This window comes from Panthera pardus, unplaced genomic scaffold (genome assembly GCF_024362965.1).
Source record: "Panthera pardus isolate Hobbes unplaced genomic scaffold, ASM2436296v1 HiC_scaffold_16, whole genome shotgun sequence".
Taxonomy (NCBI): domain Eukaryota; kingdom Metazoa; phylum Chordata; class Mammalia; order Carnivora; family Felidae; genus Panthera; species Panthera pardus.
In genome coordinates this window covers 97,097,400-97,118,856 of record NW_026526721.1, presented here as the reverse complement: position 1 = coordinate 97,118,856, position 21,457 = coordinate 97,097,400, and the positions used below count along the sequence as shown (strand labels likewise).

The following is a 21,457-nucleotide window of genomic DNA, read 5'->3' as shown; positions in this document are numbered from 1 at the left end:
GCTCAGTCTCCAATGCTTCTGCCTCCTACATACCTCTTCAACTTGCTCAGAAATTTGCAAATGCATGATTACGTTATTAAAATGCGCATGCCTTTTGGGTTTAAAAGAGCAATGTTGTGGCTTTTTCTTTTTAAATTCAGTGGGTGAAATATAAAAATCTGTAGGTTGATTGTTTTTAAATAGCCATTGTTGGAATTCTAGTTATTAGTGGTAGGAGGCCTTGCAGTCAAACAGAATTTAGCTCATGTCCTCATTCTACCACCTACTAGCTGTGTGATTAGGGCTAAACTTCAGTTTGTTCTTCTGTAGAAAAGAGATAACAATGCATAATCTCATGGGATTCTGTGAGATTATCATTAGGATGATTAAATGAGATACCATATGGGGCGCCTGAGTGGCTCAGTCGGTTAAGCATCCGACTTCGGCTCAGGTCATGATCTCGCGGTCCGTGAGTTCGAGCCCCGCGTCAGGCTCTGTGCTGACAGCTCAGAGCCTGGAGCCTGTTTCAGATTCTGTGTCTCCCTCTCTTTCTCTGACCCTCCCCCGTTCATGGTGTCTCTCCCTGTCTCAAAAATAAATAAATGTTAAAAAAAATTTTTTAAATGAGATACCATAAGTAACAGGATTTGCATAGTGTCTGGGAGCCCTCAGTGTATGGGAGATGACAATGATTATTTATATGAATATTGGTCTATATTAAGAAGAAAGGGATAGTAAATGGATAATAGCTATGTTTCAATAGCTTGATAAGGAAACAAAGATCAGAAATGGCTAAGTGGAAATTGTTTACATCCTGTCTTCAACTTGGAACACTCAATGCACCTAAACTTTTTTCACTTCACCCTGTGTGTATTGCCCTATGCCAGATACTACAGATATTAAAATAAAAAATATACTAGATACACTAGACTTGACTAATTTACAGTTAAAGCAGCATGGATTCAACAGCTATTTGATGAAATTACTCCACCACTACTGAAGTGCAAATATAAACACCTTAACGTCTATAATAATGTGAATGTTATGCATAATGGCATTATCACAAGTGCTGTCAACACTATCTGCCCTTTATTGCATGCCTCCTACGTGCCAGCACCATGCTAAGACTTCCAGAGACCTCGTTCAGTCCCCTCAACAATACTATGATGCAGGAATTACTAAGGCCATTTCCTACACTGCAAAACCGAGGCTCAGAAATTAAGGAGCTTGCCCGAATTCAATCTGGCTGAATTACCATCCTCACCCGAAACAGCAAACCTCAGAAATGTGACACAGACCAGGTTGCTCTTAAGAAGTACAAAGTATCCTCTCCTGATCTCTTCCTTCACTTTCCTGTTTTAGGTGGATCAGGACACACAGAGTACCACCTGGATCCCTGCTCTGCCATTTGTTAGCTGGATGACCCTGGTCACATTATCTCATCTTTCTGCTCCTCAGTTTCTTCTTCTATTAGCTGAGGATGATAATAATACCTGCCTCCAAGGGCTTTGGTGATATTTAAATTAATCTGTTATAATCTTGGAATAGTTCTTGGTAATAATCTTCATATAAGCGATCAATCAATCAGTGAATAATAAAAGTAAAGCAGACACACAAAACATCTTAATCAAGCGATTGAATGTATTCTTTGAGACATTTCGTATTTCCCAACTCATCCCCCTTCTCTACTTTCACAACCAACACCTGCTCTTTGAAGGAAACAAAAGGAACAATGTTAAGTCCAAGTTAGAGTATAGGATACAGATAAAATTCAGTACTTGGTTTAATATGTTTGCTATACATTTATTTGTCTATTCGTCATATTTTCCCCATAAACATGAACCCGCTAAAACTATTTTCCCCTGATGATACCTCTTGATGTCTGAGTCTTGTTGACAGCAGTCATTCCCTTGTCACCAGACATCAGAAGTGATGCTAATGTAACGTTTGGTGACTGTCACAGACTTGGCTTTTTAAAGGACAAAAACTGACATTTATGATCTTTACTGATCAAGAGCCAACGCCTTAGAAAAAAAAGAAACGCTTGGTTGTAACTAGTCGTTTTCACTTGTTCTAAAAAAGTAATAAAAACCTTTGCTTTCCAAGAACTGCATTCATGTGTTAATGCAGCCATGTTTTCTCCTTGTTTTATGCTAGAAAGATGGGTGACACACTTCATCGTTTGGGGAGAGACTCCACATTAGGACCAATCAAACTTTCTATGGAAACCATTTTTTAAATTAATATTCTATTCATGACCACGGTACCCATTTTTATTTCAGTTTTAAGAGATGTTTTATTTCTTCTCGCAAACATGACGCACTTCTACGTATAAGAATTCATAAAGTCCATCAGGACAAAAAATTAAGATTAAAATTCTTTTGCTTAAAAAAATCTCTAATATAATTTTAAAAGTGTATAGTTTTTAAAATGTAATATTTAGCTTACTTTCATTGATGAACGTCTTTCTGTGATGCTACCAGGAAAAACAGGCTTATGTCCTAGAGGTTAATATAACCATGAGGATATATATTTTTAACACGATACCTTTTATATTTCCTTTCTCTGAGTGTATGGAGTTGAAATGCTAAATGTATCCATTGTACTGCGATTGGCTGTCTCCACACACAGGGAATTGAGCAGGACGCTAAAAAGAGAATCAAATGCCTTGGGCAAATGTTTGGTTAGCCATTGACAGCTTAAAAAAGTCAAATATATTACTAGGTCAAAGGATTTTGAAAGCTACTCATTTACAAGTTTTACATTCTTGATCTCAAAACATTTATTCCACCGTATCTATTACCGTCCTCATCAAATAGTTTTCCTACTTAATAATTTAATACTATTCTGATATATTATTCTTTTTGCCATCTCCTCTTTTTATAAGCACAGTCAAATCCTAAAAGTATTTTGACTGAAGCACAGTCAATACTTGCAGTCAAAAGCCAGTTGTAGCATAATTTGCTGTTCAAATCAACATATCTAACATTTTGCTCTTGTGCCAGGTTAACAGGATACTGTAACTAAATACTTTAAAAATGCTGTAACTAAATGCTTTTCCCCCTATGTGTTTGTTCTCCAGGTTCACAGTGGAACAGGAAATTGACTTAAAAGATGTTTTGAAGGCCCTTGGAATAACTGAGATTTTCATCAAAAATGCAAATTTGACAGCTCTGTCTGGTAGGAAATAAACACCAATTTTTTTTTAAGTGTCATTATTTCATAAAAGCTTTGAAAAGTGATGATGTTGAACCCTCCATTTACTATGGAGTTCTGAAGTAAAATAAAGTTATCGTTTGCCAAATGTAACGAATACATTTACCTTCGATACCCCAAACTATAAATCATGGTCATAACATTGTTTATATTATTCTGGTCCATGTCTTATCTTCAATAATGGATATTCTCCAGAAGACCTGTCTTATATATCTTTAAATTCCCCATCCTACCTGTCACAATGCCCTGTAGAGTAGATAATCAATAAACATGGTGATTTAGTATCTCAATATGTTCGGTTACAGTAAATTATATAGAAAAGAAAGAAGGAAGAAAGGACAAACCCATGCCTGCTGTAAGAACTAAACAAGAACTAAACACTTTAAAAAATTGTTTTTAGTGTTTATTTTTTTTTGAGAGACAGAGCATGAATGGGGGAGGAACAGAGAGAGAGGGAGACGCAGAATCTGAAGCTGGCTGCAGGCTCTGAGCTGTCAGCACAGAGCCCGATGTGGGGCTCAAACCCACAAACCGTGAGAACATGACCTGAGCTGAAGTCGGATGCTTAACCAACTGAGCCACCCAGGGGCCCCAACGCTTTTTAAAAGAATACCTAGTGAGATGATGAAAAGATTATCTTTAGTCTTCAATAAGAAACCAGTGGTTTTGTAGTAGCTTCAAAATATACCTGGCATATCGGGTAATTTATTTTAAATATCCCAAGGTGGGGGAAGACCCAGTTGAATTATTTGATTCAGATGCCCTAATTTGTTCAAGGTAAAAATCATTAACATATTAGCAACATTAAGTACTTAGAACATGTAAAATCCTTTTGGAGATATTTTAAGCAGCTAACCCCAAGACACTTATCATTGAAATAAGGTACCTGTGAGTTTAAGACTTAGCTTGTATAATGTTGTTCTATCATTTCTGTGGAATATGGAAACTATCATAGATAGATAGATAGATAGATAGATAGATAGATAGAGATAGATAGGGACATAATCAAGATTAAAAAAAAACAAAACAAAAAACCTCAGTGTGTAAGTCCTCTTTATATGCAATCTATTGGACCCAGTTCTCCAACCAGAGAGAGCTGAGGGCAATAGAAGTTTCCTTAGCAGTTTATGTGTTCAGGAGAGAATTTAGTTTTCCTCTCCTGAAGTAGCATCCTATAGAAAATCAAGCCGACCAAATAACAGCTTCTATGAGGAGTATGAGGATCCATGGATTGAATTCAGTGAAGTGGATGCCTCTACCCCTGAAATTGCATATAAGTGTGTACACACACACACACACACACACATGCAGAAAAAGAGAGAGTGGAGATAGGTTCATAGATTTCAGGAAATTCTCAAAGAGTTTATAGTCAAAAAGGCCTTGCCTCTCAGATTTAGAATTGGACGGATTGTTTTCTAAGCAGCACTCAGCAATGAGATGATGTTGACGTATCTGATACCACAACTTCTACCCGATTAGAGAGCCTACATCTCAAAACACCAGTAGAGCTTTTCTAGCTGTCTACTGTATAAATGTTCCTGTCCACATCAGAGAAATGTGAATTTTGCCTGAGTAAAGGTTTTCTTGGCTTACATTCACACTCCTAGGGCTCTGAACTCTTCAGTGGGATTGTGAATGAAGTAGGACTGGGGGAGACTTACAAGCTAATGGACACTTTTGTGCTTGAGTCAGAAATATATCTGTGGCTCAAGCATAGTATCATTTAAACTTCTTATGCTCCCTTCCTTAGGAATTGAGAGAATCTGTATACCACACTGGCCAAATTCCAGCTGGATAATTACATTCCACTTTCCTACCGTGGCTCTATTTTCTGTTTTATTAGAGATTCCTCACTGTCTCACCCAAACATCGAGGCAGTTACTTCACACACATAAGAGTATCTGCTGCTTCTCAGTCCTGAGGGAGTAGCACTGCAGTGGCAAATCAATTATTGTGGTCAGTGTAGCTTAAAATGTTGGCAAATCTGGGAGGTTTATGATGTAATATTTAATTGCCTTTAGTATGTACAGAGACAATAGAGAATAAATATGTATTATGAATGCAGATGGTTCAGAAATTTGAAATCACACTCGGATCTCTCGGAGTTCACATAGTCTCTATGTGAAGTCTCTGTTCATTTGACCAAACCTCAGTCAGAATTTAACCCTTCTCAGAGTACAGAGGCTGCATTCCCACTACCTGGCACATGGCTGACACACAGTTGGCACACAGCAGATGTCCACTAAAGGATAAAACAAGGGAGGGAAGGAGAGAAGAGGTTTCTTCAGGGCCACCTTACATATTACATTTCTCGGAACATTTAACTCCTTAAACATCAGTAAGAAATCCAGGATTGGCCATCCTCAAACACTACCCCGTTCGAGTCTTCAGGATAACGTGATGAAAGGTCTAAAGTCAACTTCTCAAGCTTTCAGTGGGAACTCTTTATTCTTAACTCCTTAGTTTTGCCAGAACCTTGGTAGACTCAGCATGTCAACCCACCCCAACCAATATATCCTTTCTCTTTCTCTCCCTCTCCCTCTCTCTCATTCTCTTTCTCACACACATCCACATTAATTTATGAATCATTCTTTCAAAAACTATTTACTGACACAACTATAAAACTTGTCCCTCTGCTTTTACTGAATTTGATAGTGTTTATTCCCTGCTTTGTTCACTTAGGCGCCATATGCTTTGCCCTACATGGTTGGTGTCCTTTTCAGGTGTCCAGTTTTTTTCCTCTCCAAATGACATGAAAACCCTGATGATTAAAGTGTCTATGACAGGGCACCTGGGTGGCTCAGTTGGTTGAGCGTCTGACACTTGGTTTTGGCTCAGGTTGTGATCTTGTGATTGGTGAAATGGAGCCCCATGTCAGGCTCCCTGCTGGGCATGGAGTCTGCTTGAGATTCTCTTTCCTTCTCCCTCTGCCCCTTCCCCACTATCACGCATGTGCACATGCTCTCTCTCTCTCAAATTAAAAAAAAAAAAAAAAAAAAAAATTAAAGTGTCTGTGACAGTAACCCCTGCAAGTACCCAGGAAAATTATTCATGTGTATTTGATTATTACTTTCTGCCTTAATGAATTTCATGGTGAGAATTTCATGGTGTTTAAGATATACAACATTAATTACATTCAATGCCATGTCTATTCATTTCATTTAATAACTCTTTGTGAGGTAGATGGTGTGAGCACGGTACCATGTCATAAAAATGAAACAATGATTAAGATATACCTACTCTGAAAATGGATGCAGACTTGTGGGGAGAAAGACATAAAGAGTGGATTTAATAAAAGGAAGAGTGGTAGAAATGCTTTATTGGAGCACTGGTTCTCAGCCAGGACAATTCTGTCCCCCAGGGAACATTTGGCGATAACCGGAGACCTTGTGGATTGTTACACCTGGGGAGTGCTATTGGCATCTATCCAATAGATGGCCAGGGATGCATCTACATCCCAGTGATCTATGCTGCACAGGACAGACCCACAACAAAGAATAATCCAGTCCCAAATGTCAAGAAACCCCATAGCAGAGAAAGCATTGGGAAAGCAGAGAGGGAAAAGAAAGTCAATGGGCAGACTGGGAGCACATTGGTTCAAAAGATGGAGGAGGATGGGGTGCCTGGGTGGCTCAGATGGTTGAGTGACCATCTCTTGATTTTTGGCTCAGGTCAAGGTGCTGGGGTCATGGGATCAAGCCCTGCATCAGGCTCTCTCTCCCTCAGCCCCTCTCTCCTGCTCTCACTCTTATGTGTGTGCATTCCCTCTAAAATAATAATTTTTAAAAAAATGGAGGAGGAGAATATAGGTATGTATTTCAGTTTTTAAATGCATTGAACATTTTTTAATAATGTCTTAGAAGATGATAGCAGTGGTTACCTCTGGAATACAGGACAGAGGCTGTTAGATGAAAAAGGAGATGTTGTTTCATGTACCACTGTATACCGTTTAGGATTTTTCCTTGTGTATGCACAACATCTTCAATTAAAATGCTATATTGAAAACTGGGAAAAACTTTTAAAAATAGCATTATTAGTAGAATTCGTAAGTTCAAAAGCACCCAGAAAACAATTCAGTACTATTGTGATACTACCAATTCTTAAATTATGCAATGAAATTGTATCTTTCTTTAAAGATAGCAAATATGATTTAGCAGTGGAACAAAAAAACAAAAACAAGAACAAAACAAAAACCCCTGCTCCACATTCTCTTGCTTCTGGAAAGACGCAGTGACTTGAGAGTCCTTTGCTAAGACCTCTTGAATCCACTCTTTCATTTTCTATTCCATGGCATCCACCTTTATTTCAGACTCTCATGACCACTGCCCCAGACTATTTCAATAGCCTCCTAAACGGTTTGCAATCTCTCTTCCGTCTAATCTGTTTTATCTACCACTGCCAGGATTAATCACCTTAAAGCCCGCTCTCAGATCATCTCAGCTCCTGTTCGGAGCCTTCCTTGTTCAGTCTGCAGTGCACTGTCCGCTGCTTGGCAGGGCATTCAGACCTCAGCTCCCTCCAACCTTAACTCCGATGGAGTCCTTACATACAGCTTTCGCCAGCCAAACTGACCGCTGGCTCTGCACCTCACATCTCCCCAGGGCCCCATCACTGTAATGTCTCTCCCACCTGAAATAGATCTCGAATGGATCTTCAGCTTCGATATCGCCAGCTTCATCAAGCCACGTGATTGCACCAACCAGAAGTAATTGCTCCTTCATAAATTCTACAGTATTCTGCACTTTTCCTTATGCTGCATAACATACCCGATCTCAGATTATCATTACTTATGCATTGGATATCCTCTGCTAGAATTTAAACCTCTCCAAATTGATCCTTATGTGTGTTTAGGAAGCACGCAGTTCTGTGTTTCTGGCTAGTACTCACTGAAAGAAGAAATGAATAAGATGAAATGCTGTGTATTTACTGTGCTTATTTTTTTTTAATCTCAATTTGATGTCCATTGCTTTTGACGCTAAACTCCATTAACATAAAACACAGTAAAGACTCATACAATAAACATGGAATCTAGAGAGTGCTGAGAATCATTTTCTTCTCAGGCTCGATTTAAAATGCTCATCTAGTGGCAGTGAGGATCCTGTTATAGAGTAGGGCTATTTTTGTAATGGAAATGAATGACTGTCAGCATTTGGATTAATAGATAATCCTCTTGGAAGGTGGAAGGGGAAGGAGAAAGAGAGTACTAAATCCTTCAGCACAAAGTACGAGCTTTAATAAAGGAGCCAATAAAGTAAAGGAATTAAGAAGACACAGCAAAAGCCACATTCCGGTCAGACTCAAGTGCTGAGATTTATGCGGGACTGACTCTTACATCCTGCCCTTGTTTGTTCTTCTTCTCCTTGCACCTGTAAGCCAGAGGGCTGCAACTGTCTTCCAGTGCCCTACCTCCACTCTGCCTCCTACTTTTTTGCCTGGACTGTTGTAACAGCTAGCGAACTTGAACTTCTGCCCGTAGCTGTTTGCTCATCTGATTCACACTTTACAGCTCCTGCCGCAGATTATCTCCTAAAATCAAAGCAGTAGTGCCCTATTACTTCTGGATGAAGCCCAGACTCTCCAGACTCATGGTTCAAGCTCTTAAAATCAGGCGCATCCCCTGCCATGCCCCGCCTCCTCATTGCCCAGGATCCAATTGGACTTCAAGTCTTTGCCGAGGCTTGTCTCATTTGCGATATAATCCTCTGCTAGGGATGTCCTTGCCCCATTCTCTGGCTCTTTTCTGGTTACCTTCAAGAACCAGCCCAAATGGCACCGCCTCCAAGAAGCTTTCCCTGACGTCTCTCCCTTCCAAATGGTTCACTTTCCCTCATCTGGCCTGTCATCGTGCAATGTTCTATCACAGGTTCTACCTTTTCCTTAGATTGTCTGTTCACATACCTGTCTCTGTCCTCGGAGCTCCTCAGAAGCAAGGACTGTGGCATAGATGACTTTCTGTCCTCAGAGCCCAGCATGGTGTGGAGAGCAGGACAGATGCTGGCTGGGTAGGAAGTGGTGATGGGTCCGCCTCACTCCAGGTGTAGAGGCTTCTCACAAACGTCTGGCCCTCCTCACTCTCTGTGCTCCAGCCACACAGGCCTTCTTTTGGGTCCTTGAACACACCTGGCTCCTATCTGCCTCTGCACTAGCTTTTCCCTCGGCCAAAAACTGCCTTCAGGTGTTCCCGTGGCAGGCTCCTTTGTATACTTTAGGTCTCAGTCAAATCCACCTTCTCAGATGGCCTTTCCCAACACCTTGAGTCAAGTAGCTCCCCTTGCCTGCCCCCATCACCAGCCAACACTTCACCTCATCCTATTTCTTAGGAACACTCACCACACCCTGAAATTGTGGCCATTTATTGATTTGCTTTTTTATTGTCATTGTTATTTCATGTCTGCTTTCCTCCCATTAGGAAGGAACTTTTTAGTTTACTATAGTATACCCAGCGTATCCACAATGGCACATGGGAGGTGCTTAGTACCTGAATGAACGAACGAATGGACAGATGAATGAATATTTGCTGGTCTATAACAAAATTTCTCCAGAAAAACAAACACTCTTCCTACCTTGGAGGAACTCAAATTCTACGAACCTTTCTAAAGTTCATAGGTGGGGCTGAAGCTAAAAATATTTTAGCGACTCAAGTACAGAGACGCTTTTGATATTCTCGGGTTCTGTTATGGAACGCTCTTCATTTTGTTATTTTAAGCATGTCCTTGGTGACGCAGAAAGCTATTTAAATTGGCTGTGTTTAGGAACAGTGCCACAAGGGAGCTAGTGGCATCCACTCGCATGATGGCCATCCTGCCAACATTATGTTAATCACAGATACTTAGAGCTTTGGTTTCCTGCACAATATCTCCTATGAACAGAGTACTTGATAAATATTTGCTCAGTGACTGAATGAATGCCTTAGTATTTTGCCCTGCTTTCTGCAGAAGAGCTTGAATTATTGCCCAGCTTTTCTCTGGTAAACCTAGGGCTTGCTGGCCCCTTTCCCATCTTCTCCTTTGTGAAAAGCCCGGCTCCACGCTGCCCAGAGGAAAGCAGGACTAGTTATTTGGCAGCAATGTCTGCTGCGGCCAGAAGGGGAGGACTGCTTGGGGCCAGCATACGCAATGTTTTTTTGCGTGTAGCTTTGTTTGCCTTTGATTTATTTATTTTCCTTTTCTGGAGAACAGTGGACTTTTCTCTAGTCAGTAAGACGGGCTCATCAGTGTAAATCTCCTTAATCCCCCTCACATTTTGATTCACCAAATATCCGAGTGCCTACTTGGTGCCTGGCAGTGTGCAAAGCATGGCAAGTAGGAGATAAATTGGACAGCGAGGTCTAGGCCCTGAAGGAATAGGTGTATGGCGTATGGCCTAGCGAGAAAGACAGCCTTGATTGACGCCTAATTACTTGAGGATGAGCAATATTGGAGGCAAGCATAAGAAGCCATGAACTTGCCTAGTAGGTGCCTGCATGACCAGACTGGGTGGTGGCAAGTCCCATTCTTGTTGAAACCACTTTCAGCTTATATTTTAAGGTGACTGCTTGCAGTGTGTCCCGAGAGAAGAAAGTTTCATTTTATTTTTTCCCCCCGCTATTTGTGCTGTGATTTATCTGTTACTTTTTCTCCCACTGGTATATCTCATGGGGCAGTGTGTTTCTGAAAGTTAAGTGTCCTGAGGTCTCATGTACATCTGCAGACATTTGCTGTCCGTTGGAGTTGGAACATTGGATTCAGTCTTTATTTTGCTGTCTTTGAAATATATATGAGGCCACCGGCCTGTTGGATCCCGTTCCCTTAGCTCCTTCTCCACGACTGGATTTTTAAGTTTTTAGTCTGCGTGTGGTCCTTGCATTCTCTCCCTGTCTAGTGCTGTTGTCCATCAATTTTCTTAGAGCATTCACTTTGGATGAATGTCATATGTTTTATCTATTACAAGAATAAACTTTATAGCCATGCTTGTGAACAGAATTGTGGCCATGACGGCCATAGAGTGACGTATCCAAAGTCTTATTATAGTAGGAAATAGCTAGTCCCTTTCATTCAACGATTACTAAATTCCTGTTCGTGCTAGGTTAAGTACTGGAAACTCACACATTACCAGGAAACTCTCTTTTCTTAACGTTAGTTCAGTCACTAGGCCCACGAAACGTCAGAAGCCAGGGACATCAAGAGCAATGACACAATCCTTGCCTTAAGGGATTTGACAGTTCAGGAAGAGAGAAATATTGCAAATATAAAGGCTTCAGTAGAATAAGACGCTGGGTTCAGTGGGAAAGAGTGGTTAGTTCTACCTTAGTGATGAATAGCAGTCAGAGGAGAGCAGAAAAGCCCAACAGGGCTCAAAGCTGAGCTTTAGAAGTAGATTAGGTATCTGACTATACAGGGGTAAGGGAGTTTCTGGGGAAACAAAGACACAGAAGGGATCAAGTATGGTATGTTTAGATTATCGCTATGCAAATAATCTGGAGCACAGAGCATGGCGAGAAGCATGCTAAATGAACGGCACAAAGGCAATCTCCTGGAGACCCCCATATTGCACCCCGAGGTTCGTGGGTACACAATATGCCAAAGGCAAGGCGGGAGGCAGAGCCAGCAGGAGTGGGGAGAAAGGGTTTTCAGTCGGGTAGTAGTGGCATAAACTGGTTTCTATTTGATAAGATCATCCTGGAGGAAGCCCTAATGTGAAATGGGGTCAGTTAGGGCAGTTCTCAACCACTGTGTCATTACACACTAGGACATCCCTTGAAACCTCATTTGAAAAAAGTATTTGCATATGTTGCTGGGTTTAATGTTCTGATTAAAAAAACAAACAAGCAAAAAAACGTTTACCTCTATGTTAACAGGTGAGTTTGGCCTATGATTTTCTTTCCTTAGCCTGCCCTGGGTCAATTTTTATCTCAAGGTAAAACTATCCATAGATGACTTAGATTGCTTTTATTCTCTTTCTAGAGTTTCAAGTGGTTTTATAAGAGAGAAGCCTATCTGTTCTTTGGAGGATTGGTTAAATCACTTAGAAAACCATCCAGGCTTGGAGTCTTTAATTTTGAGGAGGGAGAAATTTTTGTCTACTTATTCAACTATTTTAATGGTTACTGGATTATTCAGATATTCTATTTTTTTCTTTGTTCAGTTTTATAATTTATATATTCCTATAAAATTGTCCAGTTGCTGACAAGTCTCTTTATTTTCAAAACTATCTGCATATAGAAGCACAAGAGTCTTTTAGGGGAGATAGAAATATTCTGTATCTTATTTGTGGAGAGAGGTTCAAAGATATATCAAAACTTACCAAATGTGGTGTTGTTTTGTAAAATATATCTTTGTTTTCCTGTATTGTAATTATTGTGTTGTTAATATATATAGTTCATGGTAAATAAATTACACCTCATAAAGTTGATTCACATTTATCTGCAGAAAATTGTACCAAGTATTTTTTGTGATTTTTAAAAATTCTCTTCTCTATCTTAGGACATGTTCTTTTTTGCCTTAATATTGTTCATTGGGGGTAATTTCTCTTCTTTGTGAATCTTGTTAAAGGTTTGTCCACTTCATTATCTTTTAAGTAACTCACTCTGTAGGAAGAACCCTCAGCATCCTTGCCTTCTTGATCTTTCTGCCATGGTGCCTTGTAGTATCCCTCGTCTCCATCTCCCTACCATTCTGTGTGGGTAAATGAGGGCATATAAGAGGTTAGGTGACTGGAGGAGAAGACCCTTGTGGCAGAAACCAGAGTGAAAGGGATGAAATTCCTTCTTTCAAGGTGTCTAGTACAGGCAACAGATCAGACTCAAGAGCTAGGAGGCAGTTTCCTCTGTGCAAATTGATGCGGCTACCGTATCATTTGGTGTCGTTGAAAATGCCCCTCCGAATATTTAAAGAGGGCTTAGCTGGCAGTGTGAACACCCATTACCCTTTAGGAACTACGTTGTCTCACTTTTACATCCAGGACCATCATACCGCCTCTTGATGCATGACCCTACCTTAACTGGCAAACTGAAGAAAATGGGCAGCAGAATCTGAAAATAATATAGCATCAGTTAACTAGTAAATAGTTAATATGTTTTACTCTCTTGGAATTCATGTATTTGTTTTGTCAGCTAAATATATCTGACTAGTTGCTTAATGCAGTTTGTATTGTTCTTTCTATTTGTTGTGGAAAAAAAATGAGTCTTCTGGATTTGAGGGAGCTAATTATACTTAATTGTTTAATGTAAAAGTCTATTGCTTTTTATTTTTCTTCTAGTTATCAAGTGCATTCTAGGAGAAAATATCATAATATGTGAGACTATTTCATAATGCAGTGTTTATATCTTAATACTAAATATGAGCTGAGGAAGTAATATCCCTATTAAAAATATATTCAGAGTTGGCACTCAGTTGTCTTGGGGCTGATTCAAAATAAGCAGGTGCTGTGTGAAAGATGTACCAAAAATATTGTTGAACATTATTCCCTATCAGTGTAAGATAATTATGGGTTTTTGAAAACTAGAAAGGAAAATGTCTGTTGTAGGTAGGACTTGGTCACTTACAAAGTCTTACTAAACAGCTTAATGGGAAATCCACTGTGCTTTTACTGCATCAGCAACAAGGTTATCTTAAATTTGAATTAGACCTCCCAGAATGGAAAAAGGGGGTGAGGGGGGTGGCAGAAACTTGAGTAATCTTTTATCTTGCTTCCTGATGCTACTTTTCTTTTTACGTATTTGAGCTATCTTTCGTTCATTTTGTTTTAACTTTGGGGACAAAAGTTGGAAACCCAAGTCTGAAAGCTGGGACTGCCATAACAAAGTCCCACAGACTGCGTGGGTTCAAACAGACCTTTGTGTTCTCACAGTTCTGGAGGCTGGACATCTGAGATCAAGATGTCTTCAGGGTTGGTTTCTTCTCAGGCCTCTCTCCTTGGGTTATAGGTGGGTGTCTTCTCATATTGTATTAATGTTCTCCAGATAAATAGGACCAACAGGATGTGTGTGTGTGTGTGTGTGTGTGTGTGTGTGTGTGTGTGTGTGTGTGTTTGGAGAGAGAGAACTATCTGTATCTATACAGAGAAAGAGACAGAAACTGAGAGATTTACTAAGGAATTGGCTTGTATACTTGTGGTGACTTTGGAAATTTAAAATCTTCAGGGTGGACTGGCAGGCTAGAGATTCAGCGAAAAGTCCCAAGACTTCATCTTTGTTCTTCTAAAGCCTTCAGCTGATTGGAAGAGGCCACCCACGTCACAAGGACAACCTGCTTTACTCAAAGTCCACCAATTCAAATGTTAATCTCATCCACAAAAAACAAAACAAAACAAAACAAAACCCCACATCTGTACAGAAACATCCAGAATAATGTTTGACCCAACACCTTGGCCCAGCTGAGTTGACACATAAAATTAGCCATCATGCATGGTCTTTTCTATCTGTGTCCAAATTTCCTCTTCTTACAAGGACATAAGTCATATTGGATTAGGGCCCACCCTAATAAACTCATTTTCATTTAAGACTCCATCTCTAAATACACTCATAGTCTGAAGTCTTAGGGGCTAGAACTTCAACAGATGAATTTTGAGAGAACACAACTGAGCGCATAACAGCCATTAATTTAAAAGTAAGCATAACTAGAAATACAACCTAAAGGGAAAAACAGTCCTCTTAATGATGAAAATGTGTTATTTCCTCTGACTTTAGGATAAAGCATGTTTGTGAATCCTCAGATAAACCAATTAACTGGAATGGGAAGTAACTTTTTTACATATTCATGTTTGTACAATCTAGAAGTCAATTTTGCTTTTCTTTGCCAAGGATATTTCTATTATCACCATAATTAGAGATTAGATTTTTAAACATTTATTATTCTGGCTATATCTGGATTTCTACCTGTTTTCATTTTGTGCTTTAAAATTTCAGATTAGAGTGTAATGTGTGAGATGTTTTATCTTGAATTATGAACTAATTTGAAGTTGCTATTAAAAACAGAGCCACATTCCTGCTTCCTCTGGCAATATAAGACATAAACATTGGGAAAATTACCAATACAAATAAATGAAGGGAAGCACGAACAAGAGAATATAAAATAAGGACAAATCTGAAAAGGCTTCTCTGAAATCATAATATAATCTTACAACATGATCTCTTATGTTTTACATCAGTATCTTAAGTCACTTATATTTCCCAAATCTGTTTAAATAAAGGGTAAGATGCTTCCCTCTTTCTGACACTGAAGAAATGCTTCTCTTCTCTCTTTTTTTTTTTTTTGTTTTTTGTTTTTTGTTTTGCAGATAACAAAGAGATTTTTCTTTCCAAAGCAATTCACAAGTCCTTCATAGAGGTTAATGAAGAAGGCTCAGAAGCTGCTGCTGCCTCAGGTGCCAAGATAGAGTTTTCTAAAATCTTCTTGTCTTTTTTAGATGTGTATTTTTAAAATCATCTTGGGTAGGGGGTGGGGGTCATTTTTAGACCCAAGCTAAAAAAAAAACTGACTCTGCTTTAACTCAGAAGTCAAGCTAATGCTGAGTTTTCCAGAGTATGAAGTACACACGTCCTCCATTGCCCTGATACTGGAGAACTCCCACCTCTAAGGAGAGGCAGGGGGACATTGACAGCTCTGTAAAAGACATTTCCCTGCTGTGCTGCCTCTTTTGATATTTTAAATACTTTCTTGCTGCCCATTTAAACACTTTTCTTCCCACCTAATCATTTGTGGAAACTAGTTCTTCATTTTGTCCACAGTCTTGATTTTTTAAAAGCACATCCATAAACAAGGTGTAATAAATTATTTTAAATAATTGTAACTCAATGATGTTAATAAAATACTTTTATATAAATAATTTGAAAATGTAGACCTACATCATGTGTTCACAGCGAAATGTTCAATGTCCTTGATTGTTTTCAGTGTTCTGATTTCCCTAGTTGAATGAGAATGATTTCTCCATTGAATTTTTTCCCATTTGTTTTTGTTTTTGTTTTTTTGGTTTTGGATTTGTTTCAATCTCATGTTCAATAGCTATGTGCAAATTTTAGTAGGATTTTGCCTTCCTTTGGCAAAATGTAATATATCATTTTTAACTTCTCCATAAATTTGTCCACTAAAAGGATATCACCAGTTAAAACTGTTTTCAGGAAGAAATAGAAACACGGTAGTCTTAGGCATCAAGAAAGCTTAAGATCTTACACAGTTTGATCTTGACCTTTTCCTGACAACCAATCACCCTGTAGCAAGTATAACACGGTTATCCCATAATAAGGATCTCAGGGGAATTCGGTTTCCCAGCTGTAGGAAACATCATGCCTCCCTTCCTGCTGTATATTCCATTTAATCACTGCCGTTCTAGCCAGTTACTAAAAGCCTGATGACTTCCCACGTGAAAATCCCCATTTTAGACAAAAGAAATAATGATTCGAGGATATAAAGAAACTTGGTTTTTTTGTCTGGGGTGTTTGTTAATTCTCCCCCTTTCCTTAATTCAAAGGTCATTTTAATAAAGCTATGTGTATTCATCTGAAACAGAATAACAGGCAGAATAACTTTTTCTGGTATTTTGGTGGAGTGGAGATAGGAAACTGTATGTGTGTGTATGGTGTGTTTAAAGATCAAATAGAAATGTTAGCACCTTTACAATTTTTACTCTAAGTCTTTAAAATCTTGTTTTCCTGTAAATTGTTGCCTTTGCATTAAACATAGATGGTTTGGAGAAATTACTCATTAGTCTCTGCACATCCACAGACATGTAATTACTTTCTCCCTGCGCTGTAGGAATGATTGCAATTAGTAGGATGGCTGTGCTGTATCCTCAAGTTATTGTCGACCATCCATTTTTCTTTCTTATCAGGAACAGGAGAACAGGTAAGTCTGTTATGAGCACTGAATTGTATCTATAGACCAAAGAGAGATAATTTTTTTTTAATTTTTTTTTTTAACGTTTATTATTTTTGAGACAGAGAGACAGAGCATGAACGGGGGAGGGTCACAGAGAGAGGGAGACACAGAATCTGAAACAGGCTCCAGGCTCTGAGCTGTCAGCACAGAGCCCGACGCGGGGCTCGAACCCACGTCCATAAACAAGACCGTGAGATCATGACCTGAGCCGAAGTCGGACGCTTAACCAGCTGAGCCACCCAGGCGCCCCCAAAGAGAGATAATTTTTAAAAACTTGAGAGCATTTTTACCACATTATGTATCAGATAATTTCTCATGTTCAATTTTTTTTAAAGAGAATTATTTATATTTTTATTTTGAGAACACTGCTAATTATAAGCAAGAAGGAAAGTAAATATCCCACTCTTTTGTTCACATCCTGTTCTGTTCACTTCCAACCCAATGCAGGTACAGTCCTATTCATGGGCCGGGTCATGCATCCTGAAACAATGAACACCAGTGGACATGATTTTGAGGAACTTTGAATCATTTCATATGTAAAATAGTAACCAAACACATTATGTGTGCAACTGGTACAGTTAAGATTTGTGTTTTACAGTATATCTTACGATACTATTTAAAAATAGCTCCAGATAAAAACAATGTATGTAAATTATAAACCAACTTGTCAAGGAATGTTATCAGTCTCATTGAGGCGATGGTCCTGTGGTGTCACTGTGTTTGTTGTGCTGTTATTTAAAATAAAAGTACATATTGATCCTGTAAACAACTCTGTTTTCATTTTATAGATTGTAGTATAAGGATACTTCTAGGAAACTGATTTTGCGGACATCTGAGATCTTTCATAATCATGCAAAAGCAAAGCGCCAAAGTAAATTAGCACCACCATAATAAGCAATAACAAGTCAGATGAAGACAGGTTCTCCACAAAAATTCTAATTGTTATTTCTCTGAAGATGGTGCATAGTGTAGTATAAAAGAGTATAAACTGAATACCTTCTGTAGGCTCTATGACAAAACTTGGTGGAAAAAAATAGGACTCTGCAAACCCCCAGATTATAGCTATAGTGTATTTACTATGTCTTTAAAAACCCCCTGGGCTTCATAGGCCTGATATGGATTAGAAACCTGGTATATCACCATGTTTTGCTGCTGCAAGTCACATCCAAATTTCAACAAAGTTCCCAAAACAAACCACATGAACACATTAATAATAAAAATGTTCCCTTTGGCAGGTCACCAGAAAATTAACTAGAAAAACCATGCTAGTACAGATACTGGAAACTGGTAGGTCAAGGGCTGAATGCTGCCCACAGAGATGTTCTTGTTTATTCTGTGTGGAAGGATTTCATGTTTTGAACTTGAATGTCTATAATTGGGGTATCACATTCTGGGTTTCTCTCATGGCTCTTGGATGCGTTGGTATTTGGGACCTCTGGAGAGTCATGGTAAGTACTTAGCAGAATATATTGGCCTTATTTTAGCAGAATATATTAGCAGAATATATTGGTCTTATTTTCTAGTACAAGAAGATTCCAGTGGGGGCTATGCCCACTTCTTATGTCTCCAGTAAATTACTTAGTTATCCTTTGACTGAGATAATGGTATTCCTTGGATGGGTGGGGGAAGGAGCTGGCGGAGATGATTTCATCACGTTCCATGAATGGAACACCAAATTTTTGATTCTGTGATTAATGGTCGTAGAAAAAGTCTTAAACCGTTTCCAAACTTCACAGAAACAATTTGCATGCGACTTACTTGTGTGTTAGGTATTTTGCTATGATTTGGAGCCGTCAACAAGAATTGATATTATCATTAACTTTAATTCTGTTCAAGGAAGTAATGGTTTGGGGAAACCAGGCTTGACCCTAGACCTACCGAGTTCTAAACTCTGGGGAAAAACTTGAAAATCTGTTTTTAACAGATTCCCCATGGCGATTTTGTTATACACCAGATCTTAAATATTGCGCCCCCCCCCAAAAAAAAAAAAAGGATACACATGGAATACTTACATAGTAATTGTTTAGATACAGTATATTTATAGAAAATTAGATCAATCAATTAAGTATCCTAAAGTATTAGTGCTTTTCAAACTTTATGTGTAAGGGAGTAACCTGGGGATCTTATTAAAAATGCAGATTCTCATTTAGAAGGTCTGGGGTGTGACCTGACAGTCTGCATTTCTGACAAGCTCCCAGGTGATGTGACTGCTTTTGGTACATGGACTCAGATTGGTATCAAAACTCCACTTAACATAAGGTTTGCACGTTTCGTACTTTTATATATGGAAACACAAAAACTGTGTAATATTCATACAGCTTGGAGAGATTCAGGGGGTGGGATAGTAGTCTCCATTAAAAATGCAATGCACTTATACAAAAAGAGAAAACAATGGTTTTACTCTAAAGCTTCTTTTTCATGTACATACAATGGAAAAATGCAGGCCTCCTCTGCATATTAGAACACTTGAAATATATTCTTTAACAATGTGGAGACATTTATAGGCAGTGCCCACAAAAAATTTATGAATACCCAAGGATACAATGCTTAACACTGAATCTTTTACAGCTTATGTTTTCAGAAGGCTTATAGTTTATTCATAAAGCTGAGGTTATTGTAAAACAGTGCTCTTGTTTTCATTTATAATGTACACAGATTGGGCTAACTGATGTTGATTCAGTGTTGATATTCTAAGTTTGTGATATTCTTTATTACCGTATCACTACTTGTTAAGCATTACATCTATTGCTATATCTGTAAGTCCATCAGTCAACTAAATGAGTTATCTATAAGGAAGAGTAAATATCATTAGACAAGCATGAGAATGTTATAAAGCCCCAAATGCAATTTTTATTAGCTGGTATAAGATTAAACTCTACCATTCAGAATGTTGACCTTAAACTATTTCATTACAATTTAGATGTCCCTTAAATGAAAATGGATTCTGCCTTGGTATTAGCATGTCTGTGGAGTTCTTAAAAAATACATACTTGATAGTACCAAGTTTTTCCTATTGTTTGACTTTGTTTATAATTTCTTCAATATCTTCATTTCTGTTGAAAAGGTAACATCTCATAGTTCAGTTCCATTTCCTTTAAAATGTATAATTTCTCTCTCTCTCTCTCTCTCTCTCTCTCTCTCACACACACACACACACACACACACTGTGCACAGCTTATGGAAACTTCTTTCTCTTTGGCTATATATTTTGGGAAGAAATCAACAATTATATATCTTTTGCTTTTATTTTAAATCTTTCCAGCTTTATTGAGGTATAATCGACAAATAAAATTGTGTCTATTTAAAGAGTACAATGAAATTTCACATACATATACATTGTGAAATGATTAACACAATCAAATTGATTAACACATCCATTATCTCACATAGCTACCTTTGTGTTTGTGTGGTGAGGTTTACTCTCTTAGCAAATTTCAAGCATACAATATAGTATTCTTTTTATTTTTAAAGTTTATTTATTTATTTTGAGAGAGCACACACACAGCTGGGGTAGGGGCAGAGAGAGAGAGGGAGACAGAGAGAGAATCCCAAGCAGGCTCCACACTGTCAGCACAGAGCCTATGCGTGGCTTGATTTCATGAACTGTGAGATCATGACCTGAGCTAAAATCAAGAATCAGATGCTTAACCAACTGGGGTACTCAGGTACCCCCAATGTAGTATTCTACACTATAGTCACCATGTTGTAGCTCAGAATCCCAGAACTTGTTCACATTACAACTTGTGCTTCTTTGACCAACATCTATTTCTCCCACCACCACCCCTCAGCCCCTGACAACGAGTCTACTTTATTTCTATGAGTTCCACTTTTCCTTTGTTTTTGTTTTTTTTTTTAAGATTCCATATTATGAATGAAATCATACAATCTTTGTCTTTGTTTGGCTTATTTCACTTAGCACAATGTCCTGCAGATTTATCCATGTTGTTGCAAATGGCAGGATTTCCTGCTTTTTTATGGCTGAACAATATTCTTGTGTGTGTGTGTGTGTGTGTGTGTGTGTGTGTATATACACATTTGATATATATACATATATTTGTATGTATATACATAATTACAAAGGTAAATATATATTACATTTTCTTTATTCATACATCAATGGACGCAGGTCATTTCCATAATTTGGCTATTATGAATAATACTGCAATAAACATGGGAGTACAGGTGTCTCTTCAAGATACTGATTCTGTTTCCTTCGGATATATATTTTAGAGATTAACATTTTATCATATATGTGATTTGCATATATTTCCTCCCATTCTGTAGGTCGTCTTTTCATTTTGTTGATGATTTCTTTTGCTGTGCTAAAGCTTTTTAAATTGATGGAGTGCCACATGTCACTTTTGCCTTTGCCGCCTGTGTTTTTGGTGTCACAACCAAAAAATTATTGC

The 21,457-nt window shown here is 38.4% G+C and overlaps 1 protein-coding gene across 2 annotated transcripts in view; it reads left to right on the top strand.

Annotated features, from left to right (window-relative positions):
- Positions 1-17,817, top strand: part of SERPINI1 (serpin family I member 1) — a 71,524-nt gene extending 53,707 nt beyond the window's left edge. For both annotated transcript variants that reach the window (XM_019440504.2, XM_019440503.2), the window contains exons 6-9: positions 3,062-3,159; positions 15,451-15,537; positions 16,926-17,015; positions 17,496-17,817. In XM_019440504.2, the coding sequence (XP_019296049.2) occupies positions 3,062-3,159; positions 15,451-15,537; positions 16,926-17,015; positions 17,496-17,572 (352 nt within the window). In that variant the 3' untranslated portion in view covers positions 17,573-17,817. The remainder of the gene's footprint in view (positions 1-3,061; positions 3,160-15,450; positions 15,538-16,925; positions 17,016-17,495) is intronic.
- The last annotated feature ends 3,640 nt before the right edge of the window (positions 17,818-21,457 follow it).